Here is a 16821-nt window from a genome sequence, read left to right as displayed (position 1 = left end):
TAATACTCAGGTGTTTGTGTAACTACACATTCCAAGAGTCTCTGTATATTTCTGCCTCTCCCTCTCTCTAGAGTGTTTAAACGAGAAGAGACTAATCTGTACAAAGGAAATGAAAGAATTTAGGGAGGCTTTAGTGGTCTCTTTGTTTGACCATGTGTGTGTGTGTTAAGGGAGGTCCTAGTTTGCCACTGAGAAAAGTATGAAAAGCCTTCAGGGGGATTTCCTCCGAAAGAAAGACCTCCTCCTACTCCTCTCCGACCCTTTACTCTCACTCTCTCTTTCTCAAGCACTTTACAGTCGAGACAAAACGGTGCAGTGAGCTGACGACAGACTGCTTGACACTTTGCATTTCTCAGCAGACATCCTACTCTTGTACAAACTTGCAATAACTTGCTAAACAATGGCTGTAATCCACATTAGTCCAAATCTACCAGCCGTCTCAAACCGGACACCATGGAAGCACCTCTGGATATGAGATTATCATGGGAAAGCTGCAATTACCGATCCAGAACTAAACTGGGAATCTTCTCTACTGGAGGCACAGATCTTAGGATGACAACTTGGTAACCAGGATTCAGTCGTCAAGATGGTAAATAAGACTCGTTTTTACACACGGTCTGTGTTGTTGTGCCACTGACCTACTGAACCATTGATAACTGGACTACTGAACTAGTGATAGCTGACTGCTGTTGTACTGTAGGTGACCACAATTTAGTCCTTTTCATGCATTAATGTTCATTTAGGTAAAAAAAGGTTGTCACTTTTTAGACTTTGTTGCTGCAAAAGTTTCTTTAGTTTGCATCGACCTCTTGAAGTTTGACTTAAGTTGAGTTACTGATAAAAATGGCCATGCTGAGCTGAAGTTTTAATTAGATTAAAAACGCTTTATTATGGACTTTAAAAGACCTGAATGTAGTGAGCAAGATGGACTTGAGATCAGTTTCTATTTTCTTATTTATTTGATTCTAGCGCTTAGTGTGGCGATCTTGCAGAAAGAATAAAATTGATTTATCATTCGCAGTTGTTTATAGATGAAAAACTCCTAGATGTTCAGTGTGGTCTCAGATATTTCTTGAGATCCTCAGCCTGACACACTTTCCAGCACACGTTGAGCTTTGTCTCTACAGTATATTGATGGTTTGTTTTGCCTCTCTGAATGACTGATGCTGTTTGGCTGAGAGTTGAAGCTTTTTGAGGAAGGTGTGTTTAATCTCTGATACTGCAGCGATTTAAGTGTGTTTCTAAGTGTGTTTGATGCATGTTTGAGGATTCTGACCTTTGGAGTTCATGGCAACTGCGATATAAACCTGCCGAGCAGAAACCAGTGTGTGTGTGTGTGTGTATAATGTCATGGGTATGACACAGGTATTACAAGGAGAGGGTGACTTATGAGGACATAACCCATGTCCCCATTTTTCAGAACACTTATAAATCATACAGAATGAGGTTTTTTGAGAAAGTAAAAATGCACAAAGTTTCCTGTGAGGGTTAGGGTTAGGTGTAGGGTTGGTGTAGGGCCATAGAATATACAGTTTCTACAGAATAAAAACCATTACACCTATGGGATGAACACACTTTACACAAAAACAAACGTGTGTGCATGCGTCAGATATCATGAGTAGTAAACATCAGCAGTGTGTATAGGTAAATTATTTGGTATATTCTAATTTGACTACACTTAAAAAAAAAAACAATTAGATTGTTCACATTTTTGTGATTTAATTTCATGAGACACCATTTTTATTATACATTTTAATCATTCCAAATCATGGAATTGTAAAAGAAGGAAAATATAGGGAAAGATAAAACATTTAATTTGGGCCTAAATTAAAAGCTAGCTTATTCTGCGGAGTTTAATTGTAAACAAACAACTTGTGTTTATATTAATATTGGTTTATCTCTCAGGGTTTAAACACATGTGAAATGCATTTGCTCCCTATTAATGGCATAAAATACATATGAAAGATATTGATACTGAATGATATGGAAATAAATATTGAGGTAATAATTTTATCCTCCATCCTTAGCACATCTCTTAGATAAAGTGATTATCTAAAAGTGCATATTTACAAATCTGCATTTCCATCACTTGCCGTCACAATGCATTCTGGGATTGGTATACAGTACTAATGATGCTGCATAAGGATTTGGCTAAAGTAAGTTTTAAAAAAGCCTTTACGTGAAGAATGTGCCTATGACTACTTAAAACACTGCCTATGTAGGGAGCTCACTAAGTTTTGGATCAAATCCCCAGTGTGGTTTTATAGATTCGTTTTGGCATAATAAACAAGTGAGTGTGTTACAGCTGTTGAAAGACTGTCGGTGTGATGCCTTAAGGATAGGACATAAAATAAAAAAGAAATATAAATTTTTATTCTTTTAACTCTGCAGAGTTAAAACATAATTTTACTGAAGGTGACCACCCAATGTCTGACATGTCATAAAATATATTTTAAGGGCTTTTTATAATCATCAACATACTGTGAGATGACTCTGATGTTTTGTGCAGTTTCCCCTCAAAAGAATCAGTCCTTCTGACCTCGCCGAGTTGATGTCGAGCGCACAAAGAGAAATCTGAAGATTTACGGCCGTTTGTTACTAGCATGCTGTTCATCATCCAGATGTTCCCAGTCACATGATGTCACAGTACCCTACAAAACATCCTGGAAAGAAAGGGGTTTTCTGAACAACACATACACTGGGTTGCCAGATCTTACTGATTTTAAATCCAGATTTTCAGGGTGTATCTGCCAAAATTGTGGTAACATTCTCAATTCTTTCTTTCACTTTTCCACCTGACGCAATGCTTCAATCATTCTGAAGTTCAGGGAGCCATAAGCAATCCCAGCATGCATGCTATAGAGCCGTGATACCTTCATAGACTTTCACGTGTTTTGGGTTGCCAATATTTATTTTGGAAACAAGTCCTAGGACCCTCAATCAAAATCAAATGAAATATGATATCCGCGATCATTTGGAGTCAGTTTTGCAGTCTTGGATCTCAGGGAGAAACCAGAGAACATTGCTTCATCAGCAGGTCATACTGGAGAGAAAGTTAATAAAATATATAAGAGCTGTAAAAATAAGTTGGCAGCGCTCAGAGACAAACCTGCAGATGTCTGAAGAGATATATGGCGTTTAAGTTTAATACGTTCTGGAAATAAATGCTCAAGTGCTGCTAGAGTGTCTGTGAGAGATTCATTAATGGATAAACAGATATAAAAGAGATATTGATAAAAAAAGCAAAGTGTGCTGATAGACTTAAATGTTTCTTTATTTCTATTAACATCCACTGAAGATTTCCATTCCACAAAAGGTTGTTTATAGTGGAAAAAGGTTCTTTCGATTATTAAAATGTTGGTTCATATGATCTTATATTTAGGGAACCAAAAATGGTTTATGGCATCACCACTTCAGGAGAACATCTACACACTTGAGCACCATAATTATTGAAGCTGTCTACACTTGAAGCATTCATTGCATCTGTATACACTTGCATTAATTCCATTAAGGCTTAATATATATGTGGTAAATAGATTGCAAAAGATGCAAAGAATCCAAGAAATGTATAAAGACAATTATGAGCCAATGAGAGATGAATTATGCAGTAGAGATGGTGCACAAATTAAGCCATATCAGAATTCCTTTTTTTTCATCACCAAATACCATTCTATTCTATTCTATTCTATTCTATTCTATTCTATTCTATTACCATTCTTAAATTTGATAAAACTGAATTCAAATACTTTTTTAAGACTTTGAGCACCTATGGGATCCTTCTAAATGTAAATCTATTTACATATTTTGTTTCTCAATATGTGCATACATAGATGAAGCAGTACTAACTCAAGTATAATAAAATAATTTCATTCTAAAACAAGGCATGCAAAGTAAATGTTTTATACTGTAAGGTCCGCACACGTGGTCAAAGGAAGGGATCCAGTGCTGGCTGAAGGTTTCTTGCGTGTTCGGTCTTTTCAGCATGCATAGTTATTCAATTTAAGTTTAATTCTAATCTGACTCCATTATAGTATGACCTCGAACTTAGGTTGAAAGACAAACTCTCCAGTCTAATCATCTGCCAGAGGTTATGACTAATACTATTTAATAGGTCGCCCATGCTTACCATTCTTTAAATAGTATTTCTGTTTAGTCCCCTACAGTTACCAATGTACAACTTAGTTAAAGCCCAAAACAATAATCAGTGGTTATGCTAGAACTCTTTTTCTAGCCCCCGACAGTTAAATAACTATGTACAACTTAACTAAAGCGGAGATAATAACCAGCGGTTATGACCACTACTATAACTAGTCCCCCACAGTTAATGCAACGAAGTTCAACTTAGCTAGAGTAAAGCAGTAAGTCAGAAGTCTAAAAATCTCAGCTGATGTGCTCCAAGCTCCATTTAGGCTAAGATCTGATATGCACTTAACCCTAGCATGCAGATTTGCAGAAACATACACCTTCACTTAATGTACTTGAGAAAATAATTTCAGAGTAAGTCATGTTGATTACATAGCCAATTCAAAACAATACAAGGCATCAAATTCTCAAAGGTGAATCTTAGAGTTAGATGTATAACAGATTTTTAGTAAAATACATAGTATGAAATGTGTGAACACCCTTCATTCCACTTTTTCATTCCAGCTACAGAAAGCCCTGATTCTTTTGCTGCTATCCTTAAAATACAAAACATCCCCCAAATGGAGCCATTTACAAACAATTGGGATTTGCATCAACCCAGGCCCCAGACCGGAGTAGTTTACACCTCAAAGGGAACAGAAGGTAATTTACATGGAAGACCCTGAAAAAAGGGCACTCCCGTTACAGTAAGCAAAATATCTTAGGATCTGTAAGATTCTTTTAAGATTTCGACCATTGGACCACTTGCCCAGAGACTATTCAAATGATACCAAACATGATTGAAAATATTACTTGTATTCATGTAGAACATTATACTGTTGATCATTCTGAGTAAACCAAGTGGAGGGAGGATGGGTGAGGAAGGGGATGAGAAGGAACTGATAACAAATATGAGAGAGGTGTTTCCTGCACCTCCATGTTTGTATTGTCTGTTTCTCAGGAGATCAAAATATCGGAGTTTATTTTATTCTTAGAATAACAATGGATTTCAAGTTAGAAATAAGCAGGATTGAAGTCTAGCTTGTGATAATATGTAGATTTGAAGCTTGTAGTTTAGACTCTGTTTGTTTCTGGACATTGTTTTTATGAAGTGCTTTCACTAGTCCAAGAAATTTACGAAGGCGATTTACTCTAAGCCAATGAGAAATGCATTATGGTGTGAGAAATGCATTAAAACCAAGAAGATGTGTAGACAAATTACACATTTCACCAAAAGTGCTACTGTGAACGTAATCTTAGAACCACTGAAGAACCTTTATTTTGAAAACTGCGTTCAGAAAAGTGAGTTAATCGAGGAGTAGTTTGTCAGATGTTGTAGATGTTTGTATGATGAGTGAGGGCCATGGTGTGAGAAAGCTCCATTGTGCCAAACTCCCTCTCTAAGGAAAGCACAGTGGCACAGAGACAAAGACAACACTGTCCTGAAGAGGGAGGGAGGAGAGGAGGAAGAGAAGGAGAGCTGCTGGGAGAAACAGATCACAATTACTGGAATCTGACAGCTTGAAATAAGAGACTTTCCAAAGCTTACAGATGATGAAGAATCCCGTTTAGGTTAGATTAGTGTTTATCTCAAGAGTGCACATGGACTTTCTAACCTCAAGAACTTATACTTTTAACATTTTTCTGTTCTTTGTGCAAGACTGAAGTGATTACAGAGCTTGAAAAGAAGGATTTAAAGCCTCGGAGTGCCTCTTTTGTCCCATGCCAAATGCACAAGTCAAGACTTATTATTTACTGCATGACACATTATTTTTTGCATGCTTTTCGTTTTGGCCCAGTGGACTTGAACTCCAATAAAAACAGCTCCCTTAAAACACACTTTTACGCTCTTTCTAGTTTCATTTGTCAACTAACAGAATTCTGACAAGAATATTTTGTGCAAAATTTCACCCCTATGTGATTTCCACCAAAGGCATTATTTTCACACCCGTGTTAGACACATATGCCCATGCACAAACAATTATACAACTGTCGTGAAAGCATTAAATCAAAATGCATGCAACTGGCCATCTGTGGGTGTATATGTAGGAAGCCCATGTAAATGAAGCTCTTCAAGAACCACACCTAATTTCTAAATAAAGTCTAAACTGTGCATTTACAGTTGGATTCCATGTCTAAAGACCATGTCTAAAGCTGACGTTACAGCACTGCCTCTTATCTATTACAGTCAAAATTGGCCTTTGCATTTTAGCGCACTAAAGTTCACCAACCCAGGCATGCCTGAAACCTATACTTGAAATGAACAGTACTTGCACAGAAAATAAAACCTCCTTGGCCATGAAAATTTGACTTTATACATGTAGACAGATACTTGCAGGACAGAGGGCAATGTACTTAAAATGTAACATTCTTTAAACAGGGACCCAAACCTCACATGATGTAGCATCCTGTGCTTGGAATGAATTGGTCAAAATAGTCTTGTTAAAACAAATTTCATAGCATGCATTTATATCCTAAGTACACAATTAAAATTTAATTTACAATTAAATATTTTCACACTTTTTGCATAATGAATAATAAATTAATAGTAATGATTGGTAATGGCATTATGAATGATTACATTAATAATAATGACTGGAAGACACACAATAAAAATCTTAACTGACTGTTGATTCTAGGGCTGGTGCGAAAACAATTTTTGGAGCTTCGAAGCTTCAGTAGTAATCAACACCGAATGTTCGAAGCTTCGGAGGGAGGGGCTGAACATATTCTTCTCTCTAATAAAGGCAGGATTCTCTGTGCGTCTGTCTGTCTGTTTGCATTTTTATTATGTCGAGAACGGTTCATTCAATCGTCTTCACGCGTGGCAAGTGTGTTGCTGTGTACCCAAGGAGTGAAGTGTCGCATTTTGGTGAAATATGGACACGCCACATGTTCAGAATTAATACGCTTTTAATAAACTACAGAACAGCGCTTATTTATTATTATAAAATAATAATAAAAAAAAAAAAAAATAATAATAATAATATTTGAATCTCGAAATTGAAAATCGAATGCCAACCCACAGAACGAATATTTGAATAATCAAATATTCTGGTCCAGCCCTAGTTGTGACTTCAGTAAGTGTGTAACCTATTAGTGATGCTTGCCTTAGCAAACCACTAAATACAACGCTCCAGAGAAACAGGTTGTATACGGTGCATTTATGAAATCATCTGCAAAAAGCTTCAGATTTAATGACAGCTGAGCTTTGGTGTGTTTCAAACATTATTGAAGTTTACAATTACCTGTTGAGCTCTGTGTCATGTAATTACAGAGAGACGTGTCCACTCACTGCCAAATGAAAATATGTTTTAGCAACGGATATTTATGTGTAGATTTAATTGAGAGTTGTCACATCAAAACTTTACTGCTGAAATAAGGGTTCTTGCAGGTGAGAAGACAGACATCATTTTTTTTAAAGTGCTTTAAAGTGTTTCTACACACATTAAAAGAGACCCTCCAGATATCAAATTAACTTTCCAAATTTCAGCCAAGGGCTTCGTCTAAGGGTGATATTTACAAAAACACTGAGAAATGCAATTGACATTCTCCTGAATGCAAATACCAGACAGGAACAATGCCAGGCTCCAGATATCCTTCATTTGGGACCCTGAGGATTTGTTAAATGAAGTTTGACTTGGATGTGTTTGGAAATCCGAGGTGTGGACAAGTAACAGGAGACGTAACGGGGGTTAAACAGAATGATGGGCCCAGAGCCATGACAAGAGAGTGATCTGCACCATGCAGATGTGTTTACTGAAGAAGAAGAAAGGCTAAGGATGAGAAAGTCAGCCAGAGGAAAGAAGAGGTTTCACATGCACCCGAGACGGACCACCCAGAACAAGACGCAAGCATGGGCCAAAACTACTTTGGTTAATGATTAAACAAAAAGGCTATTGCGTCTTTCCACAATTGTTCAACATTATTAATCATTAAACACATTGTGGAAGGTCCTGTTATAATTCTGTTCAAGATCATAAATCATAATTCACACTGAAGATTAGCTTACAATTCAAATTGCTTCAAATCACTGCAGAAAATATCAAGCGGAAAATGTTGAGAAGGTGAGAAAGTCTAGTGCAGATAAACACCAGTGTGTGTATACTTCTTTGAAGAGCAAATGACAAAGCAAACATCTAATGTTTGTATCATTAAATGACTCAAACTGGGGATTCTCTGGTAATTCAATAAACTGCAGACTTGGAGGAATCATTCATGTATAGAAAACACATAAATAAATAAAAAACTATTAAAGTAAAACTTTAAACTAAAAACAAATACTGATATATCGAATGTAGTACTAATACTGATATAGCACTAACACTTCATAAGTTATTTTTCCCTAAAAAGGAAGGGTGTTGTTTATGCTTGTGTTTTCCGAAGCAGACATAAACTTCCTCTTTGAGATCACACTGTAATCATCTTACCCAGGAAGCCACTACTTCTGTTTGGCTAAGAAATTAATAGACTAAACATACAACTTAACATGGCTAAAGCATGCATTTCTCACTATAGTTAATCATTGCACTAGGCTTCATAAAAATTGTTTTAAACATTTAAGGTTTAAGAGTTTCAACCTCTAACTGGCAGTACACAGTTATCCATTCTGGATCCATTTAAGGTTTAAACCAAGGTCATCTAGACTGGAGGAGAACAGATTTCACTAGTTTTCCAGACACTGTTCCCTGTGCTTTCTATCTGCTTTGTACATTATTCCAAGTCCGACACATGAAACGTGAACCCAACATCTTCATTATGGAGGACTGGCCCAATGTGGGGATCAGCCATGGTCTAATTGGTAGTAAGTCGGACATAACCCAAAGGTCTTGGATTGTGTGTGTGTGGGGGGGGGAATGGGGTTCGAGTTCACGGTGTGTTTGTGCGCTTGAATGGGTTCCCTCGCATCATATCACTTTTTCAGACCATGCGTTCTTTGTTCTACCTTTTATTACCTGTATGCTAATAACACAAATCTGTTCTGGCTGAGGTAAACCATCTAAAATGAGGTGTATCTTTCTTGGACAAAACTCACTCTTTCAATGTCCCAGAAACATTTTAAGCACAATTAGATGCCCACTAAAGGGGAAATAAACAGGAGAAATTGTAATACTCATTATGGCTTGTGTAGATGCCTTTCTATCTAAATCAACTTTGTTCAAAACATGAACATTAAGAAGGTAAACAGACTGACTGTCTCTTAAACTGCAAGGTAATATATAGGGTATACAGGATACAGTAGCATTGTGATTTCTTCCATGCATATTAGATAACCTAGCCCATCTCTTCCACTTAAATTGCCTTAGGCAAGAGACACACTGCCTTCATATGGTGGACAACAGAATGGAAAATGAGGATTTAATTAGGCCAGGACAGTGAAACCTTGAGGTGACACAAGCTTCATTGTCTTTTTGTCTGGTTCTGTAACAAGTGAGATTTAGGAGGGGTTGATATTATGAAAAGGTTTTGCCACAGGCTTTTGACAACAACCTCATTTTACATCTGTAAACAAAGCATTTAGGGATCATGCACAATAACTGCTGTATAATATATCATGTTATATATTTTCATGCAAAGGATACAGTTATTAAGCCTCACAAATAATTTTCTCTCTTTCTCCACCTCAGAACCCTTCCTCTCTGGACTGGTCCATTCAGAGCGCCCTGTCGTCTCTTTTCCCTCCATTTGAGGCTACCGCTCCTACTGTTCTCAGCCAACTCTTTCGTACCATTGAGGAACGTTACCATGGAGATGCACTGCAGTGCCTGCTGAACTTCCTCATCCCAGCCAAACATATCCTAGAGAGCGTGCAACAAGCTGCCTGTGTGAGTACACCACACTAATCACAGCTAAATCAAATAATAATAAAAAAGGCCATCAAAATTCGACAGTGCCTCAGTAAAAGCCAACCATCTAAAATGACCAATAGCCTACCTACCAAGTGATTTTAATTTAATTCAATAGTTTAAAAAAAAATTCATCCAAAAATGAAAACATTTTCATTATTCACTCACCCCCATGTCATTCCTAACCTGTATTACTTTTTTTATGTGGAGTACAGAAGGTTGTACATAGTCCAAAGGCTTGCATGCTATAATCCAATGAGATTTGAGAAGTGAAGTGAGGAGAAAGAGTTTTAATGAATACATTTCACAACTGCAAAACTAACATTTCATCTTATGTTGTCTGGACAAACAGCTACTCATGCTCAAAACAAATTCATTCCACACTTCAACTTTAGCATAAAGGTTCAGAAGACTTGGAATATAGGTTTGCGTGGGCTACTTTTATGAGGCATGACAGGTCATGCTCAGTGTATGCTTTCAGTGTATGGAAAAGGACAGTGAGAGGAGTAAGTCTATTATGTTTTTTCATGTTTGGGTGAACTAAGTCTTAAAGAGTAAAGTATGTTAGCATGCAGAGCAGAATGAAAGCAGTTTCCTGTGCACACATTTCTTCCATGTGGACTTTTATGGCACAGATCCCGCAAGTAACTTTTCCTTGTCCACTCAGCACAAGATTGTTTTGTTTTATCTTCAGAAAGAACAAAGGCCTTCCGAGACAGCTTCTTCTGAAGGGGATTCAAGAATGTTTGCATGCAAGCCAATAAACGGCATCAAGACCAAGCTATTAAGGATTTTGTGGTTATAAAATCTGTCAATCCAAAATGATCTGCAAATCAACAAACTAGCTTTACCCTTTCTTTCTCCCACTAGGCGTCATACTCAGATGTCCTGTTCCGGTGTGAGGGTTGGCCATTGTGCCTGAGCGATCGAGTGGTGATCCAACTTGCCCCCATCAACCCTTTACTTCTTCGACCTGGAGATTTCTACTTGCAGGTGGAACCTTTTGGAGAACAGTCAGCCCGAATCATCCTCAAAAGTCTTCTTGTGCCGGAAGACCTCCTGGGGCAAGATAATCTGGCATTGCAAGCTGGTTCCAGGTTGCTGGAGTGTCCTGCAGTTGAGGGGACTCCCATCCCTGAGACATCTTATCCATGCATATTCACAGAGTCTTGGCTAAGGGAAATAAATGAGGGACGTAATGGAAATCCTCTATGTCAGTGTGTGCTTTCCTCTGACCATGGGGTTGTGAAGGTACCTTGGACTGAAGTTGCCAACCCGGAATTCCGTGACAGGCCCAAGTCTAACATCTGGCATGAAACAAAGACATGCTCAACTCCAACTCTCCGTGTGAATGACATAAAAACCGAGATTTCAGAGAATGTGTCACAGTCACAGGTACCTGTAGGCCTATTACCACTTAAGATGGAAACTACAATTCTTCCAGCAAATGATGGGATGGCAGTTTCTGTTCAGCTAGTGGAGGGTGGTAGCAGATTAGTGAAGGTTGACCAAGGACATCCAATGAGCAGTTTTGCTGGAAAACCTGTTGGCAGGGTATCTCCTAATACCTGGGACAGCAGGCACAACCGAGAGCTGGAAGGAGAATATGTGGATCTGTTGGAGTTCAACAAGGAGAAAGAGACTTTTGTCCTCAACAAAATAGCAATACCAACAAAACCACTGGGCTTTAAGTTAGTCACGATGGCTCAACCTGCCCCAAAAAGCAGTGTTAACCCATGTGAAGAGAACTGCAATCATTGCATGCAAAACAAACTCTCTGAGAGCATGCAAAATGATCCAGAATCCAAATGCAGGTACAGGCAGTCTTACATGGCAGCCCTCCGAAACCCTGTGAATTTTGAGAGAGCAAGTATGCTGCCTTCTCTAGATGAAACAAGGACAGATGTAGGGGAGGCTGAGCCAAGCTGTGAGGGATATGGAGTTGGCCTTAGACTTAAACCTTTGAGTTGTACATTTGGCCAGACACCAAACCAAGCAGACAGAAATTCGATGCAATCCTTTGAGAACTCAGTCCAACAAAAGCAAAGCCCAAAGAACTCAAGTCAGAGCATATCTCATGACTGTAGTTCAAGGGAGAATGCAGAGTCCCTTGACCAACATATGACCCAACAGATCCCTAGCCTGGTCCAAGCAAGACAACAACAAAAGTCATTCCTCACAGGGCAACAGGATTTACATCAGATTGTACTAGGAACTAAGGCATTACCTGACAAAAGACAGCACTGTCTGAACAACTCTTTTAGACAAGATTCATTTCAGTTGCGGATTAGTGCCCACAAGCATGCCAAAACCCAACACTTACCCAAAATGGGACTCAGTGCTTTACCTGACCACAGTGGTCAAAGACAAGAAGCTAATCTCTGTTTGCAGGGTTTCAATCCAATACAGAAATCACAAAAACAGCTAACACAGGCCTCGGAACAAACACCTCCTCTATTTCAGCCCCAGTGCAATCAGATCCTTTTCCAAAATGAGAACAGGCCTTTGGATTACAAAGTCCTTTGTGATGACAGACTCAGTGGAAGAGGCCAAGGTTCACCTGCACAGGTGATCAAAGGTAAAAGCAGGTCTAAATCCCGCCCATCCTCTTCAGTCTCGGAAATAAACAGAGAGTGTCTGCAATCACACAAGCTAACCAATAGAAGCCACAGTGATGTCTATCCAGAGATCATTCCCATGTTGCCTCCTGTCCAGGGAATAAAACACACAGCTAATTTGGTGTCCCCAAACTTAAACAGGCATCAAGAAGCAAGAAAGGGTAAGTAAAGTTAGACTTCTGCATGTAAAAGGGACTAGTGTTTCTGATTTGTTACATGCATTTTGAAGAGGCGTTTTCGAAACAAAATATTCTAACAATTATTTACTGTGGTTCCTTGCTTTGTGTGTCAACTAATTGCATACAGATTTTACCCCGCATCTCACTTTGTTGTCAAAAGAACATCTGAAGCAACTTTAAGTCAGGCCAACATGCTGTTTTTTAGATCTCTATCCTTAAATGAAAAGCATGTTCAAACATGACTGAAATGAACAGTTGCAAAAACTAAACTACTATGAGGCAATGTCTACTTGCCACCCGCCATTACAAATCAACTGATTTACCGGTGACCTTGACCCAGTCATTTGTGGAGGAGAAAATATACTCTTCTGAAAGGTCATCTTAAAAGAGAGCAATGTGACACTGACCAAAGGTCAAGAGTATGCACAGCGTTTCACATGGGGATTTCTGCAGTCCTTCATCTGATTTCTTTCTTTAGCAGAACAGAACAAAAGCATTCATGAGGACCAAGAGCAAAGTGTAGGGATCAGAACTAACTACATCCACCCGTTTTATGGGGAAACTGTTAGATGTCTTTGTAAATGGGAAGAGGAGGGTGATGTCTATAGTTTTTTTTTTTTTGATTTTCTAAAAGTGAGATCAACAGCTCCATCTAGCTGTGACACACATCTCTTCAGTCGTGCAATAAGTTCATGATTTAATAATCCTTTGAGTTGGTATATATACCAATGTTGAAAATAAATGTAATTTCCTGTCTTTCTAAGATGTCTACACATCTGTAAAAGCTGTAACCCCAGCTGTTAATGGAGCAGTGCCCCAGAAACCACATGATGATCATCTCTTGACCGACCAGCCTGAGAATGGAGCTCAGGTGACTTTATCTTGCCAGGACTACACAATCAAGAGCCTTCTCCAGCTAGGCATCATCTGTCTACCAGGTATGCCTCCTAGACCGTTTTTAAATGTCAATTTATTTTTTGTGGTGTAGTGTTTAAAGCTCAGGGCTAGGACTGATCCATGCAAAGACTGAAACATAAGCAACTGTTCTTTTGACCAAGAATTGTTCACTCAAACATTGAAATTGTCACATTTACTGTGTTTCATCGACTAAAATAAAATAAAAACAGTCCATACATCGTCTTATGACAAATGAAACCAAGAAAACCAAAAGTACCATTTTTTAATTCAATACAATAAAAAAAATAATCGGTGACTAATGACAGAATTTAAGTCAGTCAGCGCATAAGACTATTTTATGACTTCAGATGACTTGTAATATACAGTAACACAAAACTTGTATAAACGTAGTGTTAATATGCTGTTTTATATAAGCTTGACAATAATATTCCATCGAGTTTCTAAATTCGGTCTAACATCTCAATTTATGTTCACCCAAAGCAAAACAACAATTCAGGGTACAAATGACATGAGGGTACAAAAGAAAACGGCATAATATTCACTGAATACCCTCATTGCTTTACCTTTACTTAAGTTACTTTTGCTAACTTTACCTTCTAATTGACTTCTAACTTTCTACATGCACATGTGTTGCTAGATAAAGAAAAAAGAATTATGATGGCAAGAAAAAAGGAGAAGTTCTGACTCTTCTCTAGACAGTTTTTGAGGTCTGACAGTTTGACAAGCCTCATTTAGCAGTTAGCATGCAGCCATGTGCAATCCCAATACAGAAGATGCACAACTTTTCTGAGTGTTTTCTCCAGACAATAGTGATCTGCTTTCACTCTTAAATTCTGTCATGTTTGTTGCTAAACTGACAAAGCCTTTACACACATGCACAAAAAAAATCTGATCATTCTATCAATTAAATCATGTTGTTTTAACTCAACGTGTTCTCTTACCAATACCAGGCAGTCGTGATAGAGTAGGCCGGGCTGTGGTTGAGGTCTACGGGGGCAGGAAAGGCTGGGCGTCTTCTCAACTCTCTCCTCAAGAGTTTTGCAGACTGTTGCTTTACCTGCACTCCATTCCCAGGTACCAAATAGAGAGCAATCTTCTCAATCACCATAAGAGGGCAGTAAGAGTCAGTGAAATGCATTGCTGACATGTACTCGGATGTGAAACGGGCCTCCGTAACCTATTAGGCTCGCTTGTACCTGAATCTGAGCCTATTTTGAATTAAGAAATATAACGTATTATATGTATTATGTTATATTAGGACAGGACATGTATGTAATTTAACATATTTGATCAAATTAATAATTCTAGAACCAAAATGAGGACCGGGATGAAATTAAATGACACATTTATCTGCTTAACGTTTAAGTATATCAGTCCGCTCATCCGGGTAACAGAAACTGGCACTACTTTCTCACGTTCATACAAATGCAATAAATTCAGGACAATTGTTTTGTACAGTACATAATCATTTTGATTAAAATAAGAAAATATATACATCATCTGATGATGTATATATTTTCTTATTTTAATAAAAATGATTAAGGTTTTTTGATTTAAACACAAATCAATATTTCATATCCTTGTATGTATTTATGTATTTGGTGAGTAGGCCTAGCCCTAATAATGTACAATCAGTATCAGCCAGTTATTATGCCAAAATAAACCCCAACTGGGTGATCAGGACGATTATCCTTTACAGTTCATAAAGCTACATTATTACATATTATATTGCTATTTATTATATAGCATCATCATTGTCAGCAATTGAGCTGATATTACATCTAATATTTCCATCCTATTTAAAAATGCTGAGAAATACACACGTTTAAAAAAAATGTTGATGCTGGTTTATTTAAATTTCTGTATGTTTTTTTTTTGTTGTTTTTTTTTTTCAATTGGTTGATGGCTTTGTTGATCCTTGTTAATTGCTTTGACAATATTGAACTTAGATGGCTATTTAATTTTCCTGCCAAAAAACATATTTATTCCTTCATTCCTTCATTTCCTATTCAGATGAATCCCAGAATCATATATGATGTAACATAAGATGTATGTTTTTACAGGATGGAGGTCAGAGAGCTGGGGCTGACCGTAGTGATTGACAGCAGGAAGTGCCCTCTGCCCTCTGTGTTCTATAAATCACTGCTCATGGTTCAGGTGAGGATCTGCCACCACCACCAACATCAATGCAAACCTGTCCATTAGATGCCAGTCAAGAGTGCAACTGTAGTCACACACTATTCCATTTGTCTGGTGTGTGCATGTGTTATACAGGAGCAGGCCCTTCATGCAGTGCACACTATCTTGATGCTTGTTGATAAAGATGCAAATCCTCGACCAGAAAAACATCTTGGTCTACAGGTAATTAACACTCCCAAACACACTCGTTTGCCCAGCAATTACACCACCATCGAAACCAGATATACACAGCTTCAGCTCCAGGTGTAGATCTGGGGGTTTAGACTATTATCATATTAGTTACCGGATCTCCTTTGGCATTTTATAAGTGCACGATCATTTCTTTCAGATAGATGTTGTGACGTCATTGAAAAGTCTTCATAAGACGGTTGATGGACAGCAGTTGACCTCTGACCTTGGCGGAAGCTTCCCTTACAGTCATGAAGAGTGGCTACAGTTTCACCAGGTTAGGAGAAGAGCAGTCACAAAAACACCAAGTAATGCCCTTCCGAAAGATTTCTTTAGTCTTTCAGTGAATAATGGCACACTTGACGTCTAAACAGATTTAAAATGTAGAATTTCTAATGTGTGTTTTGCATATGTGTCTTTCAGAAACTTTCTCTCTTTCAACTCGACCTACAAGCAGCATCTTCATTACTGCAGACTGCGATCAGAAGACTTGATGTTAAAAAAACAGACACCGCAAAGGTAATTTTTGGATGCTAATTTCAGAAAATCTCCAGGAATACAGTACACATGTGCATGTTTTTTAACATTAAAGCTAGAGCTGCACAGATATTTAAATTTGAACTGATACGATAAGCCAGTAATTATTTTCAAATTGTGTCAGAAAACGGAGACATGTCAAATTCAATGCAATTTTGTTTAAATGAAAGAAAAATCACTGCAATCAATATATATATTATAAACTTTAAGTGTGTGTGTTAGCAGTTCAAATGG

General features: G+C 38.0%; 1 protein-coding gene and 1 long non-coding RNA gene across 3 annotated transcripts in view; one reads left to right on the top strand and one right to left on the bottom strand.

The window, feature by feature from the left end:
• The first annotated feature begins 255 nt into the window (after positions 1-255).
• Positions 256-16821, top strand: part of LOC128015270 (uncharacterized) — a 31461-nt gene continuing 14895 nt past the window's right edge. The window contains exons 1-9 of the mRNA XM_052598974.1: positions 256-589; positions 9750-9947; positions 10839-12747; positions 13530-13703; positions 14634-14757; positions 15747-15840; positions 15958-16044; positions 16211-16327; positions 16474-16569. Of these exons, the coding sequence (XP_052454934.1) occupies positions 587-589; positions 9750-9947; positions 10839-12747; positions 13530-13703; positions 14634-14757; positions 15747-15840; positions 15958-16044; positions 16211-16327; positions 16474-16569 (2802 nt within the window). The 5' untranslated portion in view covers positions 256-586. The remainder of the gene's footprint in view (positions 590-9749; positions 9948-10838; positions 12748-13529; positions 13704-14633; positions 14758-15746; positions 15841-15957; positions 16045-16210; positions 16328-16473; positions 16570-16821) is intronic.
• Positions 10243-14785, bottom strand: LOC128015271 (uncharacterized). Of its 2 annotated transcripts, none has more exons than XR_008183861.1 (3): positions 14625-14785; positions 11383-11561; positions 10243-11275 (listed from the first exon to the last, which is right to left on the bottom strand). It is a non-coding gene; the product is annotated as an uncharacterized LOC128015271 (long non-coding RNA). The 2 variants fall into 2 exon arrangements; XR_008183860.1 differs by having other exon boundaries at positions 11383-11582; positions 14625-14774.

This window comes from Carassius gibelio, chromosome A6 (genome assembly GCF_023724105.1).
Source record: "Carassius gibelio isolate Cgi1373 ecotype wild population from Czech Republic chromosome A6, carGib1.2-hapl.c, whole genome shotgun sequence".
Taxonomy (NCBI): domain Eukaryota; kingdom Metazoa; phylum Chordata; class Actinopteri; order Cypriniformes; family Cyprinidae; genus Carassius; species Carassius gibelio.
This window is presented reverse-complemented; position numbering and strand designations above follow the sequence as displayed.